A 24,035-nucleotide genomic window follows, 5' to 3' on the forward strand; every position below is an offset into this window, starting at 1 on the left:
AATTCATCAATCTCTGGTTAGGGCCCACATAATATTTAAATTTAATATCAGAGACAACTTATGTACAATGATACTTAGTCTAGTAGGTCTATAAGACTTCGAATGTTAACAAAGAATGAAACTAATTCAAACCTCAATGCTATAAGTTATAGAAGACTTCAATGAACTCCAGGTATGTTTTAAAGATTATCGACATTTTGAATTTTCTCCACTCTTTTCAATACTCACAGCTAGAATGCTTGTTTAAAAAACATATTTCTAATATCATGTTTAAACTTGCAATTAGGAATTCACAAAATCTCTGGCAATATTATCACTGAAACTATTAGGGATTTTACAAAATCACTAATTATTTCAGTGATTTTACAAAATTCACTGTAACATATATATATCACAATTCGTTCGCTACTCGGTTCGCTATGCCCGTATCTACAGTCACAACGTTTTAGATTTTAGTGAACGTAACTTATGTGTCTGTACTTGTAGAAAACTCATTTATAACTGGATATTATATCCTAATTCAAAGAAGATACTGTTTACCGAGCCTTGAAATTAAGATACAACATGAGTAAACTGATAAATCCTCTTTTTTTCTTTTTTTTTTATTATTAATTTCTAAACGCGTTTTCTCTATACTCTGAAAATGGAAAAAAAAAGAATATGAGGAAATTCTTAAACTCCACAATTTTTAGCTACTTTTTACAAATTATTTTCAACGGGCCCTTATCCTTCTTGGTCGACCTTCCTTTTCCGTTGTATATATACTTACGGTGCAAACGTAGAGATCAACGGACCCGAATATGACGCTCTTGATATGATTTGCGACAGAAGGCTATTATCAAAACACTGCAATATTATACTATATACGACTGCATGTGCACAGAAGTTCAATGTCTTATTATTCATTTTTTATTGTTATTCTCTATAATTTGATTTGATAGAGTCATACTGAAAATACGTGAACTTAACATTAAAATCGACAATTTAGTTAAATATCACCTTTCGTCCCTTTTATCTCCCACGCTATCGTTTTACACTCATATAATAACTATTTTAGAAATCATTGGACCTTACAACAGGTATATACCGGTGTATATATATAGGTAAAAATAAATATGGCGAAAAGACGAACTGTACGAATAGATATAGGTGTGTTCCAAATCACTCCGTGCACTTTACTAAGTGTATTTTTATTCGGATACGCATTACATTTCATAGGATTCTTTTCCCCCTTCTGGGTGATCGAAGGGTGTCACGAAATTGGACTGTTTTACAGCTGTAGTAACTGTTTGACATTGAATCACACAAGCAGTTTAAGGGGATGTTTTATTCACGATAGTCTATGTAAGTATTCATAACCTCTAAGTCTATTTTCAAGTATAACATTTCCAGCACACGTTGATGACTATTTCAAATCATTTACTTTCGATTTCGGTTGTGTAGACCGATTTACCATTTTACAGCTTTAGGAGGAAGAAAAATAGTCAGAAGTATGCATCAAATATAAGTATTATAATAAGAATCAAGGACGTATATGTTAGTTTACGTCCTTGCAAGAATATATAAAACAGATATGAATTTTCTTCATAAGTATTACAGGAAACCAACGGACAAGGTTTTAGCGCAAATAAGATAATATTCTCATGAATACTTAGAAATACCTAGTGAGTCTAAGATTACAATTTTTTAAAATCCAAAGAATTTGTAACTTTGCACATTATTTCACATAGGTAACCGTATAAGAAGTTATATATGGGTGCCAATCCGAGACAACTCTCGATCTACCCAAGTCACAATTTGTAAAACGTAGACTGTGTGTTTGTGTTATACTTTGTTTGTTTTTAGAGCAGGAGATTCAGAAGCTCCAACTTAATATACGACTACAACACCGTTGAAATGCCTTGCCCTTAGTCATTGTCATAACCTTTTTAGACAGAAAGGCAAAACATTAACATGAAGCATGATTGATTTCAAACTGAGTTTTAAAAATCAATTATGCATATGCAACATACTACTTATGATTTAATTTGTTATTTACTATTAGTTGAATTATCGACACATTCATATTTAATCTTTTCAATCTATAAGTAAATATTATTATACAACTTTTAGTTCCGCGGATTTGCGTGCTTTAACATTTAATTCGTGTATACAGTTAATATTGACACTTCGTAGCTTTTAGAACCTCGAAGAATGGATATGGCGTGCTTCTAATACATGACTCCAATTCCTTTATGCTGTAGTCAATGGAACTTCCCTTTTATTACTGTTTTCATTTCAAAGTCACGGTTAAAGAAAAAGCGATCGCATCAACATTTTACATTTACAAATGGTTGATGAACTTATGTTTTGTCATTGTACAAAGTCAGACTAATTTTAAAATTCGTTTTTACTAAATCCATCGGATGTGTACGAATTGATACTTTAGTCAAGGGAAACTGTGATGAATAATAATTGGCCTTGGCCTAGGTTTCAGTAACTGTTTCTATTTTTAGATCGGTACTTTGTGTCTTTTTACTTTAAGTTATTTTTTTTTACTTCGTCCCAAACTGACCATTCAAACAAATTTTAACTGACTCTACATTATGGTTTTTATGCCCCACCTACGATAGTAGAGGGGCATTATGTTTTCTGGTCTGCGCGTCAGTTCGTCCCGTTTCAGGTTAAAGTTTTTGGTCAAGGTAGTTTTTGATGAAGTTGAAGTCCAATCATCTTAAAACTTAGTACACATGTTCCTTATAATATGATCTTTCTAATTTAAATTTCAAATTAGAACTTTTATCCCAATTTCACGGTCCACCGAACGTAGAAAATGATAGTGCGAGTGGGGCATCCGTGAACTGGGGACACATTCTTGTTTACATTATAATTTAATATACATTTCATTTTTTATTTCCAGATCAGGAGGTGAATCTCTGGTTTCAGGTAATTTCACTTTTGTTCAACACTTTCCTGCTGGTTGTGTTAATAGTTTTCACACTGTGGCGTTTCTATGTTCGAGATGTGGTGGGTGACGGTACAGACTCAGGGAACCCATTCGACTACGACTGGCTCCATGAAATCATTGCAGGATGTATCTTTAATTTAATATATACAATTTCAGGTATGTAATTGATTTAATTTTACCACAGTCTGTAGTATAAAATATGATGCTAACTACTAGGTTATCTTTTAAAGTTTCAATTTTTAAATTACACTTACAAATGTAGGCGTCACCTTACGATATTAAATGACGAACATTCACCTAAATTCAAAGGGAAACAATGTATATCCAAACTGTTTGTCTTGTTTTCGCTCTTGTGTTTTTTTTATAGATAATGTTTGATACTGCACCATGCTCCGTGTGAGCCAAGTTAAAAAGTAAACAATAAACATCTTCTTTATCGAGAATTTCAGGCTATCAAACGAATGCAAAAAGGAATACTAGTAGTTATGGATTATCTTAAATTTTCAAGCTTTTAGAATATGCAAAGAGTTCATTACACGTTAAAACCAATTTAATGTCAATGTTTTTTTTAAAATCTTTTCCAGGATTATTAACTATTGTAGTTATGGATACTCTTAAATGTCTTAAATGTTCAAGCTTTCAGAATATGCAAAGAGTTCCTTAAACATTTAACCAATTTGAATATCAATGTTTTTTAAAAATCTTTTCCAGGATTATTAACTCTCATAGGATGTATTATACTAGCTACGCATCGTGTATCCCAGCTTTCATGGTCTTTTGGGCTAAGCTGTGCTGGAGGAATATATTCATTAATTATGGTATGCACTTAAAATATATAAATAAATGAGATGTGGCATGATTACCAATGAGACAACTCTCCACCATCCAGAGACACAATGGCATAGAAGTTAACAACTATATGTCACTATAAGCGTATGCCATTCAACAATGAGCAACACCAATACCACATAGTCAGCTTTAGCATATACCGAAATGGCAAATGTGTAATTATTCAAAAGAGAAAACGAACGGCCTGTTTTATTTATAAAACTATGAACGAAAATCAAATATGATACACAGCAACATACGACAACCACTGTATTACAGGCTCATGGTTTGGGACAGACACATTCAGAATGTGGTGAGGGTTATCTAGTTTTCTGATGTCAAACCTTCCCCTAATCTGGGATAGTGGTCTAACAGTTCAACAAAAGAACAAACCAATAAAATGTGTTGAACTCATCAGACTGAGTCGATACAGAACAGAAAAAAAAAACATTTAACAAAAACACACACCGGACGTGGCAGGGTATTTTTACATCCCAACATCAAAAACTAAAATAACAGATCTGAGGTTTACAAGTTTATCTGACCTGAAATGTAAAGGCTTATATTTACAGACAGTCTTATCCACAATTTCTTTCACTTTGCCTGTAGGGTTTCGTTGTATGTTATACAGTGTATTACATGATGTAAAATACTTACACGAAAAATACACACATGTTTTAATGAAACATTAAAGATTTATATTTTCAAAAGCATTAACTTTCCTAAATTAAGTTTCCCAATAGAGATATGGTTTCTACCACACAAAAAGAGACAGAAAACACTTAGTCTAAAGGAACAACATATAAATCGTAAGTCTATATATAAAAAAAACCTTTCAATACAATGGCAAAAACGACGTGACAATTTACAGCGATCTAAAAAGCATTGATATCTTGTATAAAGAATCGGTTTCGAACAAAGTTTAATGGTACTTTAAGTATAGTGTGACTGAATGAATGAGTTTTGTTGGCTATATGTCTAGTATAGAATATTGCATGCATATTCTGGAGGACAAACTAAGATTTTATAAAAGAAAGTGTAATGCTATTTGATATTTTTTGTCTATATTTTTTTTTATTTGCGTTGATGCACGCGAATAAAAATTATATACAGGTTCCCATCTTGTATTAAGTGGAATTTCTCCTTTTGTAGGTAATTCTGGCAGATATTGTAATTATTCAAATAAAGAGAGGTCGCTTTCATTTAAATGAAATAGTGGCAACTGATTCCGACCCAGAGGATGATTCAAAGACGCTTGATGTACATGTTCAGAAGCATGCGCAATGGAAACTTTCATTTAAAAGAGACTGTACTGTCTTAGTCTAGTCCTTATGCAGGACTGTATCAGTTTTATGATTCGCAGTTTTTCATTTTGTCAGTACCCGCACTGTAGTGAAACAAGATTGTGCTTTGAATTGAAAAATTGGACTCGATGTACGACTGTGATATTTTTTTTTTTCAGGATGAAATCAACAATCATTTACCGCTCATTTCAAAATGTGTTCTTTTTAGCTAAGCTTGGCCCGAAGGGGCCAAGCGAACTTTTCTCATCACTTGGCGTCCGTCGTCCGTCGTCGTTAACTTTTACAAAAATCTTCTCCTCTGAAACTACTGGGCCAAATTACACCAAACTTGGCCACAATCATCATTGGGGTATCTAGTCCGTCGTCCGTCGTCGTTAACTTTTACAAAAATCTTCTCCTCTGAAACTACTGGGCCAAATTACACCAAACTTGGCCACAATCATCATTGGGGTATCTAGTTTAAAAAAATGTGTGGCGTGACCCGGACAACAAACCAAGATGGCCGCCACGGCTTAAAATGCTTATGTTATAACTCAGAAACCAAAGCATTTAGGGCAAATATGACAATGGGTAAAATTGTTTATCAGGTCAAGAGCTATCTGTCCTGAAATTTTCGGATTGATCGGACAAAACAACCCGTTGTTAGGTTGCTGCCCCTGAATTAGTAATTTTAAGGACATTTTGCCGTTTTTTGTTATTATTTTGAATATTATAGATAGAGATAAACTGTAAACAGCAATAATGTACAGCAAAGTGAGACCTTGAAATAAGTCAACATGACCAAAATCGTCAATTGACTCCCGAAAAGGAGTTATTGTCCTTTATATAGTAAATTTTTAACAATTTTCATAAAATTTGTAAATTTTTACTTACATTTTCCACTGAAACTACTGGGCCAAGTTCATTATAGATACCTTTACAGAGGAAAAGTAAAACCTGACGTTTATGGTTTTTCAAGTTAGTCTATTTTGAAAAATAATGACACAAGCTCTTATAAGATATATATATATATCATACGTTACATAGTGTGTTAGTGACCTAATACGATATTATGGGGGTACTGGCCCATATATATCGTATTAGGTCACTAGCACATCGTGAAACGAATTTATCTTACCGACTATCTTTATTTGTGGTATTTTGACAAGCGTAGTGATTTTAAAGTCTTCAATACTTTTAAAGTATTAAGATCCTACTCACATTTTTGTAACATGTTTATCATATGTGTTCGGAGTGGAACCGATTCCCGTACTATTTTTTTTACGATCAAAAGTGCATATATGAAAATAAAGCTTAGCCATGTCTATTTTACCATTTTGATAACTTGGCGGAGAAGGGGCACAATTACTCTTGCTAGGCTCTATTATATTTTGGAATGCCTATGTTTTTTTTAGTAGAATGTTCATTTTTATCCTGCCTTGGGCAGTTCTTACAGGACATACCAGTAATTTCCTGCAAAAACCTGCAGCTCCTGCACTCTTTTCACTATTTAAAATGTATGAAAGCTGGTTGAAAAAAACAACAACTTTACGTCGTATTACTAAAGTCGTTCGTATACAAATTTACCAATTTTTAAGTAAGTTGAAGGCAGAACTATATTATTTATTGTATATATATATGCTTTGTTGTATAGTTTTATAAAACCAATATTTTTACATAAATTTTATTTATTTTTGTTTTATTGTCTTTATGTGAAAAAATTATATGACACATGTTTTCGGAACGACCATCACTAGTTACACATGCTTCTTAAAGTCTTGATCATCAAATACACAACACATTTTTGAATATCAGCACCAAAAGGTGCATGGTAGCTTGGGTCCGCCTCCGTGTGCGGGATTTAAGCAGATTTTAGGAACCAATGGTGGCCTGCTGACGTGTTACGCTCTTTGGTCGGGCTGTCTCTTTGACATATTCCCCATTTCTATTCTCAATTTTATTTTACTGTGCGAAACAACAGTTGTATTTCATTCCTAATTTAAAGAACAAATTGATTCATAGATATAGGAAGATGTGGTGTTAGTGCCATAGTTTTTTTAATTAACTCTCTTCATTTGTTTCCCTTTGTCCAGTTTTGCAAAGTACAACCCGAGTGTACCATCATCCCAATAAAATTGGTATAAATAGTACCTTTTGTACAGTCAAAAACCTAGTGCAAGCCAAGTTTTATAGTTTTTGGCTTTTAACACTAACATGATAATTGATCTGATAAAGTATTATCATAAGACGGTGTTTTATCTTCGTGTGACTTACTATAAAATCGTATTGGTTTCGAGGAATTTTTCTTGTCCCTTTTAATATATGTGTATGACTCTTAACCGCTTTAATTGGTTGCAGGGAAAATAATAACAGAGCATTTCTTTTTTAAGTGTTCATCGATTCATAAAAAAATCGTAAGGGTTCCTCGGAACCCAGTGCCTCGCGTTTTTTGCTGTTAGTCGCAGACTTACAAAAAAGAATTGGAAAAGAATATTAAAAGTTTTCCTTTAGATACTATCTTTTGATTGTAAGAAGCTTCTGTTCAATTTTGGGAAATATCCAGGATGGTTTATGAATCTAAGAAATCTTTTTAAAACCTTAACTGCAGACTGTATGTAATGTTAACTAGAACAACACTAAGCCCATTTACAAAGGGAAAGAGGGACGAAAGATACCAAAGGGACAGTCAAACTCATAAATCTAAAACAAACTGACAACGCCACAGCTAAAAATGAAAAAGACATACAGAAAAATAATAGTACGTATGACACAACATAAAAAACTAAATAGAAAACTAAAGAATAAACAACACGAACCCCACCAAAACCAGGTTTTCCGGAAGGGTAAGCAGATCCTGCTCCACATGTGGCACCCGTCGTGTTGCTTATGTGATTACAAATCCGGTAAATAGTCTAATTCGGTAGGTCATATTTATGAGAGGGAAGGGGATTGTAGTTACGACGTAAGGAACATGTCCGATATCATTTGTGAAACGGTTATTCCATAACGGTCAACCAACTCGTGATGGCGTCCGTAAAATTTACGAAGGGATGATTTCAACTTCACCATTTGGAACTCTTGGTTTAATAGCTTCCTTGTAAGCAGTAACCCTCTATCAAGAAAATCATGATAGGAAATGCAAGCACGGGAATATCGTATCAATTGGGAGATATATACCCCGTATGCAGGTGCTGCTGGAATGTTGCTACTTAGAAATGGAAAGTTCACAATTGGAAAGCTGAAATCATCTCTTTTGTCGTAAAGTTTTGTTTTCAACCGACCCTCATTGTCAATTTCTAGATGTTAGTCCGATATGAATTCGACTTAACTGTATCTGTAGTATCATTTATCTCCAGTTCGATGGGATAGATGCGTTCCACAAAGTCACCAAATTTTGAATTGTTTAGTGAAAGAACGTCATCTATATAGTGGAAAGTAGAGTTAAAGGATATTGCTAACTTCTTATCTTTTTTCCTAAGAAGTTCCTGCATGAAGTCAGCCTCATAATAATAAGAAACAAGTCGGTGAGTAGAGGGGCACAGCTTGTTCCCATTGGAACGCCGACAGTCTGTTGAAAAACACGTCCTCCAAACGTAACAAATATGTTGTCAATCAAGAAATTAAGCATCTTGATAATATCAGTTTCAGATAATTTTTTGTTTGAATCAGAGTGATTCTTTTCAAAGTAGGATTTATCCCTCCCTTAGACAAGATACTTGTATCTACGCTGGCGATTCTTTTTTATGAAACAAAGTAGTACCAACTCTTTCAATTGTCTCTTAGTTTGGAATGTGGAATACTTGTGTAAAGAGTAGAAAAGTCAAATGGTTTAATACTGTTACATGATGAAAGAGAGTTAGATTGTATGTAATCTAAAAGATCTTTGTAATTTTTAAGTATCCACATCTGATTCACGCCTCCTCTAGAATAGGCAGTTTCACAATAACTTAGAAGCCCGTCTTTGATTGCTGATAAAATAGATGTTAATAATTTAGAAAGAGGTTTCGTGGAGCACTTGGAAGACCCAGCAATATACCGTTGTTTGCAAGGACACTTAATATGTAGTTTAGGTATCCAATACAGTAATGGAAGATCCAGTTCTTCATCTTTGGTTGAAATTCCAAAGGAACACAAAACAGACCTATGATTATCCAGGATTTCCTCTTTGGTAAGTGTCGTGAGGGTATATGTTGAGTTTCCAAGTGAATTGTCAATAAATGTACCTAATGCGTTTATCAAGCAGTTAATGTAATGACTTTTACACACAAAAACGATGTTATTTGGGGCTTTGTCTGCGGGGACAACAACATATTTATCATGGAGGTCGGATAGGTGTTTAGCAACATTTGGGTCTTTAAAGATTGACGTAGCATTGGTGTTGATGGACCCATTCAGTTTCTTAATTATGATGTGTATCAACGACCTCACTGCCTTAATTCATTCGGATAGAGTGTCTACGTCTTCCTTCTCGAGCTTAGCTCATTGCCTGGCATAATCCTCGACTGAATCCATCAAAATTTTAAAGTTGTATTTCCAATTGATGGATTTAGGCTCACGATAATTCGGACCTTTCAATAACACATTTCGTAGAGAAGTGTTATTAACAATGTTAAGGTCACCGGTAATAACGTGGCCAGCAGGATTATATGTAAATTGGGAACTAGCACAAGTGCAATCAGGAGGTTTAGACTTTAAGTCGTCAATATCGAGATCCTGCAAAACGCGTTTGTAATTGAAAATTTTAGTTGCAATAGGTTTGGTATAGGTATAAGAATTTATTGGTACAGACTGGTCTTGGAAATAAGGAGGTATTTTCGATTGAACTAATTTATGATGAAGGATATTGCCTAGGTTGACGCCATCGAGACCTTTGTTGGCAAAGGAAAGATTTAAAAAAGATCTTATCTTACAAGTTATAACGGAAACTCAGGAAATAAATCTTTACACAATATCCTTTTAGATACTCAGTAGCGTTTTATCATAAACAAGCTTCTGTCCAAGTTTGTTACAAATCAAAGAAAGTTATCATAATTTTAAAAACTTTAACCACGGAATGAATGTAATTTTAACTGACAGAAAAACTAAGTTCATTTATGAGCAAAATAAGGATAAACAGGTTTTCTTCTTTTTACAAAATTTAATTTTGAATACTATCTAATGATCATAAACAAGCTTCTGTCCAAGTTTGGTAGAAATCCAGAATAAGCAACATATCCATAAAAATTAGGGTGTAATCCATAAAGAATATCAATCATCATTAAAAGGCAACAACTCCTACAAACGACGAATCGATTGGTTCAGTCATACAGGTATTTTTATGTCTTCTACTGTTTATTATTCCTGAAATTAACAGTTTCATTCTCTCTGTCATGGTTTATTGTAAGTTGATTGAATGGTTTCATCAATGTTGCTATTTTATTAGACATTGTATTGCTCATCATATTTGATGTTTTACAGCTAAAACCCAGGTGCTCCGCAGGGCGCAGCTCTAAGCCTCTATACGACCCCAGTGGTTGAACCCTGAACAGTTGGGGCAAATTTGGTCACAATATTCAAGCTTGTTTCTGTCTGAATTTGGATTGTGATCAAATTTTGACATAATATAGGTTTTTGTCACAAAATTAATGTGGTCAAAGAGCTTACAAAGATTGAAGATTTCTCCTTGAAACTTTTCAAAATTCGAAATTTGAAAAATTTTGAAAAAAAGGAAGCCCTTCAAAAAATGGTAAACAAAAAATCCCCCCCCCCCAACTTTTTGAAACCCCCTTGGAGCAATAACCCTTAAACTCGATCCCATGCTTTCCATTGCAGTATTGAACCTTGTAGTACAATTTCAGAGAGATCCATACACTTAAACACAAGTTATTGTCATAATTGTTTGGGAACTAGAAACATGCTTCTTTTTGGGCCTTTTTTTGGCCCCTAATTCCTACATATTTTGGACAATTAACCCAAAACTTAATCCCAGCCTCCCCTTTGTTATATGGTACAATTTCAGAGAGATCCATACAATTACACATTAGTTACTGTCTTGAAACTAGAAAAATGCTTGTTTTGACCCCTTTTTAGCTCACCTGGCCTAAAAGGCCATGTGAGCTTTTCTCATCACTTGGCGTCCGTCGTCGTCGTCGTCGTCTGTCGTCGTTAACAATTTTTCAAACATCTTCTCCTCTGAAACTACTGAATGGATTTGAATGAAACTTAGCATGACTGTTCCTTAGTATATCCTGCACAAAATGTAAATGTGCGCTTCGATTTTTGATCCGTCAAAAAACATGGCCGCCGTTACTTAAAATAGAACATAGGGGTCAAATGCAGTTTTTGGCTTATATTTCAAAAACGAAAGCATTTAGAGCAAATCTGACATGGGGGTAAATATGTTCATATAGTCAAGATCTATCAGCCCTGAAATTTTCAGATGAATCAAACCAACCATTGTTGGGTTGCTGCCACTTAATTGGTAATTTCAAGGAAGTTTTGCAGTTTTTTGTCATTATCTTGATTATTATTATAGATAAAGATAAACTGTAAACAGCAAAAATGATCAGCAAAGTAAGATCTACAAATAAGTTAAATGACCAAAATTGTCAGTTGACCCCTTAAGGGGTTATTGTCCTTTAATGACAATTTTTTACAATTTGTTCATCATATTTGCTAACTTTAAAAAATCTTCTCCTCTGAAACTACTGAATGGATTTGGTTAAAACTTAGCATGATTGTTCCTTAGGTAGCAATAAACAGTTAGGAAAAAATAATAAAATTAGCCCTTATGAATTTTACCATTCCCTTTTCATTGCTTTCTTGCAATATCAAGCTTACTGTTTGTGTCATATATGGGCATATGTATGTAATCAGAATCTTTCATAGATTTTATTTCCAGTATATAAAATGGTAAAATATAATTTCTTTTTGGTGTATCCATGGCAACAATCTGCATTTATTTGTTATAAAATATTGCAAAAAAAGGGGGGAAAGATGTCACAGATTTCCCCAAAATTTGACTAAAAGTAGAATTTCAATTGCTTGAAGTAATACCTTTTCTGAAACTGTGTACATATATCATTCAGCAAATCCAATGAAAATCATATGTCTTTCATCTCATTTTTTTGTAAAATTCGTCAAAAACTTCGTGTAGAAAAAGAGTGTTTGTAAACAGTACATTAATTTCTGGACCGATGGCCGGTCTAGCTATGAAAATACGGACTGTCAAACAGAAAACAGCCCATAAAACATGTAAAAAATAATCTTGATGCTCTTATAAACTACCTTTGAAGGCTAAATTAACACTCATCTGTCTAAAAATGAATTTTATTTCACAATAACTTTCCTATTTGAAAAATCCACAGGGGCCATAATGCGAAACTAAACTCCTAACTGTGTATTGCTACCTTAGATTATCCTGCACAAAGTGTGTGCTTTGATTTTTGATCCGTCAAAAACATGGCCGCCGTTACTTAAAATAGAACATAGGGGTCAAATGCAGTTTTTGGCTTATATCTCAAAAACGAAAGCATTTAGAGCAAATCTGACATGGGGTAAAAATGTTCATTAGGTCAAGATCTATCAGCCCTGAACATTGTTGGGTTGCTGCCACTTAATTGGTAATTTCAATGAAATTTTGCAATTTTTGGTCATTATCTTGAATTTTATTATAGATAAAGATAAACTGTAAACAGCAAAAATGATCAGCAAAGTAAGATCTACAAATAAGTTAATATGACCAAAATTGTCAATTGACCCCTTAAAGGGTTATTGTCCTTTAATGACAATTTTTCACAATTTGTTCATCATATTTGCTAACTTTAAAAAATCTTCTCCTCTAAAACTACTCAACTAAATTCAACCAAACTTCAACTGAATGATCTGTAGGGTGTATAAAATAAAGTTTGTGCTTTATTTTTTATTTCGTAAAAAAACATGGCCGTCATGGCTAAAAATAGATCACAGGGTAAAATGCAGTTTTTGGCTTATATCTCAAAAACTCCAGCATTTAGAGCAAATAAGACAAGATGTTAAAGTATTTATTAGGTCAAGATCTACCTGTCCTGTAATTTTCAGCCGAATTGGGTAACTGGTTTTTCAGGTATAATGCCCCTGAATTGATGATTTAAAGAAATTTTGCAGTTTTTGGTTATTATCTTGAATACTATTATAGATACAGATAAACTGTTAATAGCAAAAATGTTAAGCAAAGTAAGATCAACAAATAAGTCAATTTGACCCAAATTGTCAATTGACCCCTTAAGGAGTTATTGCCCTTTAAAGACTTTTTTCACAATTTGTTCATCATGTTGACTTACTTTAAAAAATCTTCTCCTTTGAAACTGCTGTATCAATTTCAGCCAAACTTTGGCTAAATGAGTTTTAGAGTATCTAGTATAAATTTTATATTTCATTTCCTTGTATGTCAAGAAACATGCTCATATGGCTAAAATAGAACATAGCAGAAAATGATTTTTTTTTGCTTTTGAAGAAAATAGGACGATTCAAAGAACATTTAAATAAATTGAAAAGCCAAAAATGATCATTGATGAGAGATTTAACCCAAAAAATTCAGGTGAGCGATTCAGGCTCTTGAGAGCCTCTTGTTTAAATTCCTAAACTTTGGCCCCATAACCCCTAAAATGAATCCAAACCTTCTACTTGTGGTTTTAAACATTGCAGTATGATTTCAAAGCAATTGAAATACTTGGACACAAGTTATTATCCTGAAACTTGAAAAATGCTTGTTTTGGGCCCCTTTTGGCCCCTAATTCCTAATCGGTTGGGACCATTATCCCATAAAATCAATCCCAAACTTCTGAGTCTGTTGCAATTTTATTGTAGCAATACTACAGAATTGTCTGGAATATTTCAATTTGATTAAATAGTTAAGTTGGTTTCAACAAACATTTACTGATCAACGACAATTTGCTATAAATCCAGGAGAGACCTTTTATAATTATTTCTATTCTGATAGAGCAGGGACATATAGATTCTACAACTGCAACAAGTATGTCACGATATTTCTCCACTCAAGACACTTAAATCTTAATATTTAAAGCGTGAGGCTTTGCCGAGCTTTTTAAATAGTTAAGATTTGGCTGTCGAGAGTCGAGAAATATAATACATGAGTTATAGTGGTGGATTCTGTTTCCCCTTATGATTTTTATCCTTCTTTTTCAAAGATTTGAAGAAAATTGTGTACTTTTTATGTGATATCATCAGTCATTGTTACCTTTTTTCATTACGTTACTAAAGGAAAATTCAGAAGAAACAAAGAAAATTTAACATCACAATAAAATTTCGACCAATCATTTGCTGAGAACAAATTTTTCACTTGAGATTAGAAATACTTTTCTCACACTGGTCAGGAAATGTGAAAATAGCATGAAAATTAGGGAAAGTGATTTTCTCTGTTGATTAAGAGGGGCAACAGATACCAGCGGGACATACAAATTCATATTACGAAAATAATCTGACAACGCCATATGGTAAAAAAAAAAAGTTTCTTAACAGTTGGTTGAGGTAAACTAAAGTTAAAGAACAGAAACATAAAATGCAGCAATTTTTCCATTTGTAAAGGGGCATAACTCTAGAACGGTTCTACTGACACTACCAAAATTCAAATTTGATCTGTATTTTGTGATTATCAGCATTGTTAGTAAGTTTCATAACATTTTGTTGAGGTATATTTTAGTTTGAGATACAGGGGTAAAACTTAATGCCCTCTAAGCTATGGAGGGGGCATAAAAAAAACTGCAATGGCCATCTATGAATTAGTTGATCACTGACTTTAAAGAAGGAAATACATTATGGCACATAATGTGGGAAGCAGGGTTAAAATGTGCTCTCTGCCTCATGATTGATTATTTGATTGTTGGTGTTTTAACCCCACTTTTAAGCACAACTTTTGAGCTATTTCTTGGCAGCCAGGCAGTTTTTATTGGTGAAGGAAGCCAGAAAGACTGGAGAAAACCACTGACCTTTGATAGGAAAACTGACAATCCTCTTCAATTAAGATTAGAGTTGAGTGCACCTTCACAGGTTGGATTCTATTTCACAACCTCAGTGTTGACTGGCTAGTGATTACAGTAGTTCAAATTCTTTGAGACCATGTGGCCACTGAGTCCCCTCCCCCAAAAACCCAACCTCATGAGCAAGGTAGATATAGCTGTTGGGTAAAAACTTGGTTGAATACTGCCTCTGATTAAAACAAATGTTAGACAAACCAGAGAAACCATGTATAAAGTTAACTTTTGACACGACGTCTGTCTATATCATGGTAATGCCACCAGTTTTATTCTATAAAGCAATTAATAACAATAATATTTAAAGATCTTTTATTCATCTATCTCACATTATGTTGTGAGAGAAAGACATCATATAACATAGTCAAGATGAAAAAAACATGTAAAACGATTACTTTAATTATAACCACTCATACAATGTATAATGATTGAAATGAAAAGTCATTTGATTTTCTGAGATACACAGCTATTATTTCCATCATTAAAAAAAAATGAAAAACATTGTAATAGAAATAATCGAATCATTTTTATTTAATAATTAAGCAATTGTTCCATTTTTGCTTTTAATTGTGACCTGGAAAAAGAGTTTATCTATGTTTCATCTTTTTATTTTTTAAAAAAGATTTTATAGATAGTTTATTCTATGTTTGAAATTGAGGCATATCTTATGTTTAATTTTCACATTTTTAAATTATCAATTATAATACTTTACAACTCAAAAATAAACTTTTTGTATCCAGCATTATGCGAATAGTACAATTTATAATTTGTCCATATACATTGTATATGGATTTTTAAAAAATATTTCAAGAAAACCAAAGTCATGAAAGCTCGTATTACAGATCCTTTAAACCTTTTCTTGATATGGAGTTCACAGCACTGAATGCGAATAGAGGTATAGAATTTAAAGCCACTATAAGGAGTAAAGCTAAATTTTGCACACACAAATCATAAAACAAAGAACATCACAAAAGGGCACATATGATTACATAAATTAACAAAAAAGTTTAAAATATTAATAACATAATAAAAATAATGAAACTCAATAATCTAACACAACATTGACCTTAATAAATAATTTTAACAAAAAAAAACCAACAACGATATATAGAACTATCTTAACATTTGCCCTTGAATCAAATAAATTAAAGAATGATCCTTTACTTAATCCCACAATAGACTATGAGGGTCTGGATGAAATTTAATAAATAGAGAAAACTGGCAAAAAAAAAGAAGAAAACAAAAGAGAGAGAATTGAGCAAAAAACTAAAGAATAAAAAAATGGGGTATTTATATATAAAGAATAAATTATAATTGACAAGAAAAAACAAAGAATAGAGAAAAATTGCCTATATAATAGTTTATTTGCCAATTCCTCTAATGACCTGTGTAAAGAGATAATTTTTTTAGTTGTCTCCCTTATGAAGGCCATTATTTTTTGTTATTTTCAATGGAGAGATAGCAGAAAGTGCATAATTACTTGTGGCTAATGTGAGTAACCGGAAGTTTTCAAATATTTTATTTGTATTAATTTGTTAAATAAGCTAAAATACTTTTGACATCATAAAAAGTTTTTCGCAATAAATACATCACTTTCAATTATTCATGATTTGCATTTGGCAAAGGCAATTTTGTCAGGTATGGAACCAGTTTACAATTGACAAAGGGAAGAAATTTGTTTAAAATGTGTGTAATAACAGAATCATATCGGTAAAAGGCAAATGGATCATTAGGAATAACGAAATGAAAACCTTGATCCAGACCCTCCATTGTAAATAAAAAATATAACAATTAATGAAGAAAATCTAAGCAAAGCCACAGAATAGTAAAAAAAAATTCAAGAAAAACAAAATATTCCCAAACTTAAGTTTAAATTCTGTTCAAACACTTGATAAATTATTAAATTTTTGGCTGGCTATAACATCAGCTTTGTCTAGGATCCAACACAAACCAAATAAATGTTTTTAAGTATTGCATCCCCATTGAAAATTCTATCTTAAAACTTAAGCAAAAGTAAAGCAAAGTATATAAAACATTATAGAGATTTACAGAAAGAAAGAAAACATCTAAGGAAGACAGTAAATAAATATAGAACTCTACAAAAACAACATGGATATGATAAGAGTTATGGTGATGTTTAAAGGATTGAAAGAAGAAAAGTACTATCTATTAATAATTTTTACCAAAAAAAAATGTTATTTGAATTTAACTTACAGTATGATGTATTTTTTTTTGCTGATGAACAAAACTTCAGACAGAAAGTTATTATAGAGTAATAAGTTATTTACATCATGTAATAAGTTATTACTATGAACATTGTCATATAATATTTACATCAAGTAATTAAGTTATTACATTGTAATAATATATATACATGTATTAAAGTATATTGGTTTCATTTTCAGATTCTAAAGGCCTGAAGGATTTCATTTTTAAGCACAAAGACGACTTAATCTACATGTACAACTTCTCCCAACACTTACATTATAAGACAGCAGAAGAAAGTTTGAAACTGTACCATTACTTCAGATAAATCATACTTTTGATACTAGTTTTTATCACATACAATAATGAATTTAACTATTGAACATTTTAAAAAGGATGTCTAAATCTTCATTTAGATGCAGTCCAAAGTTCACAAACTGCACTCAAAAATAAGTTTCAAAATATGTATATCTTTTTGACAGAATATTTATTTCAGAAGAAAATGCAGTTGATGTACCTTCATTTCAAGACAACATGGCTTTGAAATAAAAGAAGTCATATAAAGACTCTGAAATACTAATCTTTTGATCATTCAAGATTATTTATTTATATAGAAATAAAAGAAGCCAAATAAAGACTCCGAAATACTAAATTAGTCTAATATTTTGATCATTCAAGATTAGATTTGTAAAGAAATCAAAGAAGCCATTATAAAGACTCTCAAATAGTAATCTATAATTTCCAATTTGATATTTAGCCATTTACATGGTTTTAGATATGTGTTGCCACTATTTTTCTGAAACTGAATTTTGTTCTTCTCTAAAACACAACTATATGTCTACTTTCAGTCTAAGGCCATTCACAGTTTGAAGGACTGTTTTCAGAGTTATCAAATGAAAAGGGCAGAATAAGGATATGATGTCACACCTTTATTTTTAACACTTGCACAAAAATAAGACAAATTTTATACAATAACAATTTCTATTTTACAAGAATTTTCACTTTTAAATTATGATAATTTATACAATAACATAAGGCTCTATTTTACAAGCATATCTACTTTGAATGATGATAATTTATTATGGTTTAGCAACCTTTGTAAACTTATTTACATAAAAGACTTTTAAATCTGAATCACTATAAAAACATAATATGAACAGGCAGTGGACTGAGGACACTTTATATAGATATCCTAAAACATGTGAATCTTGCATACGTACAGAATCTGTGGAGATTTGAACACTCACAATCATGTGTAAATGCAGTTATGGAAATCACAAATTCATCTATCTATAATATCATGATCAAAAATCAAGATGAAAATAGCTAAATGGAGATAATTTAAATGCATTTATGGAAAATTGGCGAGTCTTAATTAAATGCAGCAATACTGTCTCATAGATTCCTATTTTTACATATCACATTACATATTTATATATGAATAAATCATGCATACTATGAGGTGGATATGTCTTTCTTAAATAAAAGAAACATCTGTTATATCCTTTAAATGAAAATAGAATAATGAAATTTTAGAGTTTACTTCAGAATTTTTTAATTAATTTGAAGGATTTATTTCAGATCATTTAAAGAAATGTTCATCCTTTTATTTAGAGAATGAAAGAGACGAAGTAACAAGTCATAAATATCAAATTTTGCAATCCCAGTTGATACGGAATGAAAAACAAACATTATTCAAAAATCCTTTTTTTTTACAATTCCATAATGTTTAATATTCTCTGTAGATAAAATTAATTTTTATTAACTTGCTTAACTTGGATTTTCATTCATCAATTATTGCCCCATACCAATAAAAAGTTCATAGCATTAGCCAGATAGAGCACACAAAATGTGGATGCATCTGTCATGTATGACAGGAAATAAAACAAACAAAATAACACCTTTTAGAAAAAGTCTATATTCTTCCTTAAAGACACAGAGACAGATTAACCTTATATTATAAATCTTCCATTTCATAATTCTGAATAACAATGTTTCAGACAATATAATATTTTTCCTATCTTCACAATACTGATTGTGATGGATTTCAAAAAATCAATATCAACATTATGCAAATTTCTAACATTATTTGTTTTATGATCAATAATTCATATGTTATTACCTTAAACAAAATATCATTATCACAGCTGTCCATCTTGTTTATTAGAAAAAGACAAAGTTTGAAAAAACCACTAAAAATATTGACAAAAAAAAAAAATAAAAAAAAAAAATAATTGTAACAGGTTATATATTTACAAACACTTTGTTTAATAAAAATACTGAAACTTGGAATTTTTTTGTATTAAATTCATCATATTAAGAGCTATAACCGAATAATAAGAACTAAACCGAAAGAATTTTTGAATAAGAAAAGTTCTATCATTTTTCTCCAGACAAAACTGAAGATGTATATTGAAGAAAAATAAGAAATAATCAATCATTTTGGAATGCAAAAACTGTCTTTAATTAAAAAAAATGTCTTTTAATGCATTCATATATGAAATAAAGTTCATCATGATAAAGAACACACTAGCACTAACACACAAACAAAAACATGAAATATAACACTTCAGCACTTGCACACAAACAGACCTATATCACTTGTTACATATATACAATCACAAATGTACATTATCACACACATATACTCAAACTAGACATTCAACTATATGCATAAGTTTTCATTGCACAAGTATTTTTTTCTGAAAATAAGCTTAAATTTGCCTTTGTATTGCAAATCTTATGATATTACTCTAGATCATTTTTTTTTTAAAACAAAAATAATGTTTGACTGCCATTTTACACAACTTCTAATCTAATGGAAAATTTACGGACTAAAAATGTCTTTCCTTCACATTATAACAAAACTCAGAATACATTCTACTTCTTAATCTTCTGCAACATTTAAATTGCAACAATATTGAAAGCCCATTTTATTATCTTCCTTTGTGAGATCACAGTCTGTTAACAAATTATTCCCTCATCCAAGTAGCACCGAATGTTATAACTAAGTATGTACCATCTTCAATTAGTTTCATACGTTGTTAGAAGTGCAGCATCTACTGGTTCACAACACGATGGACACGTAAAAGATCTCATTAACCAGTCATCTATACAGTCTTTGTGGTACACATGCATACATGGTAAATAGCGTAAGGCTTCACCCATAACAAACTCACACATACAAATTGCACACCTACAAATGATAATCAAAATTATTTTACTACATGTATATGTAAATTAAATTTGCTTCATATATCAATTCGGGTCTGTCAGGTTCAGAAAAATGTAAGCTTTACTCCGGCACATGAATGATCTCAATAAGTTAATCAGTCAACAATCTTTTCACTGGATGGCCTATTGAAGTGTTAATTTTTTTTTTTATTGTCTCCGATTTGTTCTTTGATTTTCTTCTTATCTTGCAAATGACCTTTTTTGTGAGGGCGACTGGCTGTCCACTAGTGTAACATATGATTAAGGATTTAGTGAGACAGAAAAGGGCAAATGTTGGACCCCCCCTTTATTTTGGTCTACCAATGCTTTTGAATAGGGACATATGGTTTGAACACCCCTTTTATCCTGGGTTGGACCCCCTTTTGAAAATGACTGGATCCACCCCATGGTTTGTATTCTTTAAGCACACCATAATTTAACTAATTTAATAAAATAAAAAGTTTGTTTTCATTCCATTCCATATTATCAAATTTGTTGACATTAAAAAATACAAACAGTAGAATGTGCTGTGATCAAAATGATAAATATTATCCTATTGCATAAGTTTAAACTTTTAAAGGTCACATCTGTGGGAAATTCCTACTAAAAGAATATTCTTACAATATCAGTCCTTTAAAAAAAACGAAACATTTCTTAGTGCACAGTCACTCAAACTTCATCATTTTAACCCCTACCCTATTTTTATAATCATTTTCTTTTCAGTACTTTTAAGGACACAATGTCTTTGAAGTAGACTATGGTAATATAAATTACCTATTTTTAAAATCCTATTTTTTTTCATCATGTGACAGTTAAAAATATGAATATTTAAAAATAAATTACCTATTTAACATCCTAATTTTTTTTCATCATGTGACAGTAAAAAATATGATTTTTTTTTTTATCATCATGTGAGATTGACAGTAGAATATGAATATTTTTTTGTTGGCCTTTAAAAGTTAAAATTATTTAAATCATTTACAAAAGAACCTTTTAAAGCACTTAATATGATGGGGCGGCCTAAACAGGAAGTTTTGACAAAATAATGTAAATGAAACAATACATAACTAATTCCTGTTTACTATATGAGTATTTCCTTATGATAATAAGTAGGTCACATTAAAGTGCTTAGTAAAGCTAGATTTAAAGATAGTTAACCAAGCGTATTTTCTTCAACCTGTCTACATACATGGAAATATAAATAATGTATGTTTATTTATGGTAGAGAAAAGGAATATAAATCAATTGAACTCTTTTATGACTAGTTACACAAAATCAATAAATCATTAAGTATATACTTTTCAAACTAATTAGGTAGACAGTTTCAAAATGTGATAGAAACTAAATATAATTTAAGCTATAAAAGATTATTTTAAAGACTTAAATCTGTATAAATAAATGCAGACCAAAACTAGCAACTCTTTTCAGAACAAATAATACAATATCGTAAACATTTTCAATAGTATTTTGTTTTATAAAAATCAAATCCTAAATCTTTTAGACTATTAAATGTAAAACATAACTTAAGAATATAAAATACTAAGCAAAATGCTAGTCTGATATTACCCTGACCTGATCTCCAACCACTGTTTTGCCAGAAAATAAGTTTTTTACAAAAAAAAGGAGCTTGCAGCCAGACATTTTTGGTACATTTACATTGTACCTTTTAGTTTTGTTAGCCTCAAGCTATTTCAGCCAGTAACCATGGGGAAATCACTACTTTAATATTCATACACATATTAAAGAAATGATAAGGCACATACACGTACATACAACAAGCATGGTAAGGTAACCACTTAGATAGTGACACCCATGAATAAATATCATCAACTTACTCTTTTCCTCGTTTACTACAGCCATCATAAACTCCTGTAGGTAAATGACTTATTAGACCTAATCGCTGGGCAATCTTTATCTGTTCATCTTCTGTAAGCATATTAGCTGGCCGACTGACATTGGGTGATGGATAATACACTGGAGCTCGCTCCTGAAATATCCAAGACGTAAGTTACAAGTGTTAAGAGCTGACAGAGCAGTTGATGAAAGCAGAAGGCCTATGTATAATTACATGTACTTCTTTGTTAGTCTTGTAGTATATATTAATTTTAGTTTCTTGTGTACAATTTGGAAATTAGTATGGCATTCATTATCACTGATCTAGTATATATTTGTTTAGGGGCCAGCTGAAGGACGCCTCCGGGTGCGGGAATTTCTCACTACATTGAAGTCCTGTTCGTGACCTTCTGCTGTTGTTTTTTCTAATGTTGTCCCTTTGACACATTCCCCATTTCCATTCTCAATTTTATTCATGTCATGAGAGTGGTTTATTAGAGCCAAAATTAAATCACTGCAGATTCCTTATTGTCAGTTATTGCCATGGCCATGAATTTCTAGTCAATAAACATTTAGGAAATTCTTACTTAAGAGGTCCTGATACCTAAAAGGGGTTAAACTTACTTACCAATACCCTAACCTGAAAAAATCCTTATATATCTGTATTTATGTCCTGTGTAAACTTATCACCTTTCCTATTTTATTTACTTTTGATTGACTTAAAATTAAATAATTTCTTTTTGACTTAAAATATTACAGTACTTAACAGAACTTAATACCAGAAGATCTTGAAAGAGAATTAGAAATATATCTTAAGTGTTTTGTTATATTGTTTGCAGATGACACTGTGTTGTTGGCTGAAACAGCCTAAATTAGTCATCTTAGTGCCATCTTAATCATTATACTGAACTTGAAGGTGAAATATACAATAACCTTCATTTACCATGTATATTTTTGTAGTCAGATATGTCATGTACAAAAAATGTACATGTATATAAAATAACTTTATAAACATACGCTCTGTGAACATGGTGAAGTTTTTAAAACTGAACCAACATGAATTTTAATATTATGCAGAAACATTCATTGTTTACAGGTCCATGTGTTTGTGTGTGTCACTGTTCTAAAAATAGGTCACAGACTGTCTTTGTTGTCAAGATCAGCTGATCATGGGGTACATTTATTATACAAACACTAACATCAGCTAAGACATTTTCTTTTAAATATACCCCAACTATACATTTAATTCTTATATTACTGAAAAGTAAATGTTTTTTGGTTTGAGTACATTTCTCATGATGACAATAAAAAGGAAATATTTACCTGATATGGTGGTGGAGGTCCAACTGGAACAGGAGCTGCCTGCTGAGTACCATCTTGGCTGTCATTGTCATGTAACAGCGTAATATCGTCCGTACTAGGTGTTTTGAAACAGTTGCCCATTTCTCACAAATTATTTATATATCAAAGAAGGGTATTTAATCGGTCATTGTTGACGAAATTCTGCACCATAACATTAACCAAACAACATCAATATTTTTTATCCTTCCACATTTGTTGACGTAAATAAAAGGGATTATTTTTTTTATGACAAAGAATTTATGGATTTTATTTTGAATATCTTTATTGTTAAAATTAAATTTTGAACAGTAGAATTACAGGAAAAATATTGAAGATTTTTTGCTGTTGTTGTTGTCAATAAGAAATAATATTCAT

General features: G+C 31.6%; 2 protein-coding genes across 2 annotated transcripts; one reads left to right on the forward strand and one right to left on the reverse strand.

Annotated features, from left to right (window-relative positions):
- Positions 1-1,064: 1,064 nt before the first annotated feature.
- On the forward strand, positions 1,065-6,755 carry LOC134716597 (uncharacterized). Its single transcript, XM_063579612.1, has 4 exons — positions 1,065-1,344; positions 2,900-3,103; positions 3,659-3,765; positions 4,928-6,755. The coding sequence occupies exons 1-4, from the start codon at positions 1,116-1,118 to the stop codon at positions 5,099-5,101; spliced, it is 714 nt and encodes a 237-aa protein (XP_063435682.1). The 5' UTR covers positions 1,065-1,115; the 3' UTR covers positions 5,102-6,755.
- A 12,798-nt stretch (positions 6,756-19,553) lies between these two features.
- On the reverse strand, positions 19,554-23,870 carry LOC134716609 (RING finger protein 11-like). The gene is made up of 3 exons (XM_063579622.1): positions 23,643-23,870; positions 22,322-22,473; positions 19,554-20,469 (listed from the first exon to the last, which is right to left on the reverse strand). The coding sequence occupies exons 1-3, from the start codon at positions 23,760-23,762 to the stop codon at positions 20,298-20,300; spliced, it is 444 nt and encodes a 147-aa protein (XP_063435692.1). The 5' UTR covers positions 23,763-23,870; the 3' UTR covers positions 19,554-20,297.
- Between the last annotated feature and the right edge of the window lie 165 nt (positions 23,871-24,035).

Source organism: Mytilus trossulus, chromosome 1, assembly GCF_036588685.1.
Source record: "Mytilus trossulus isolate FHL-02 chromosome 1, PNRI_Mtr1.1.1.hap1, whole genome shotgun sequence".
Lineage (NCBI taxonomy): Eukaryota > Metazoa > Mollusca > Bivalvia > Mytilida > Mytilidae > Mytilus > Mytilus trossulus.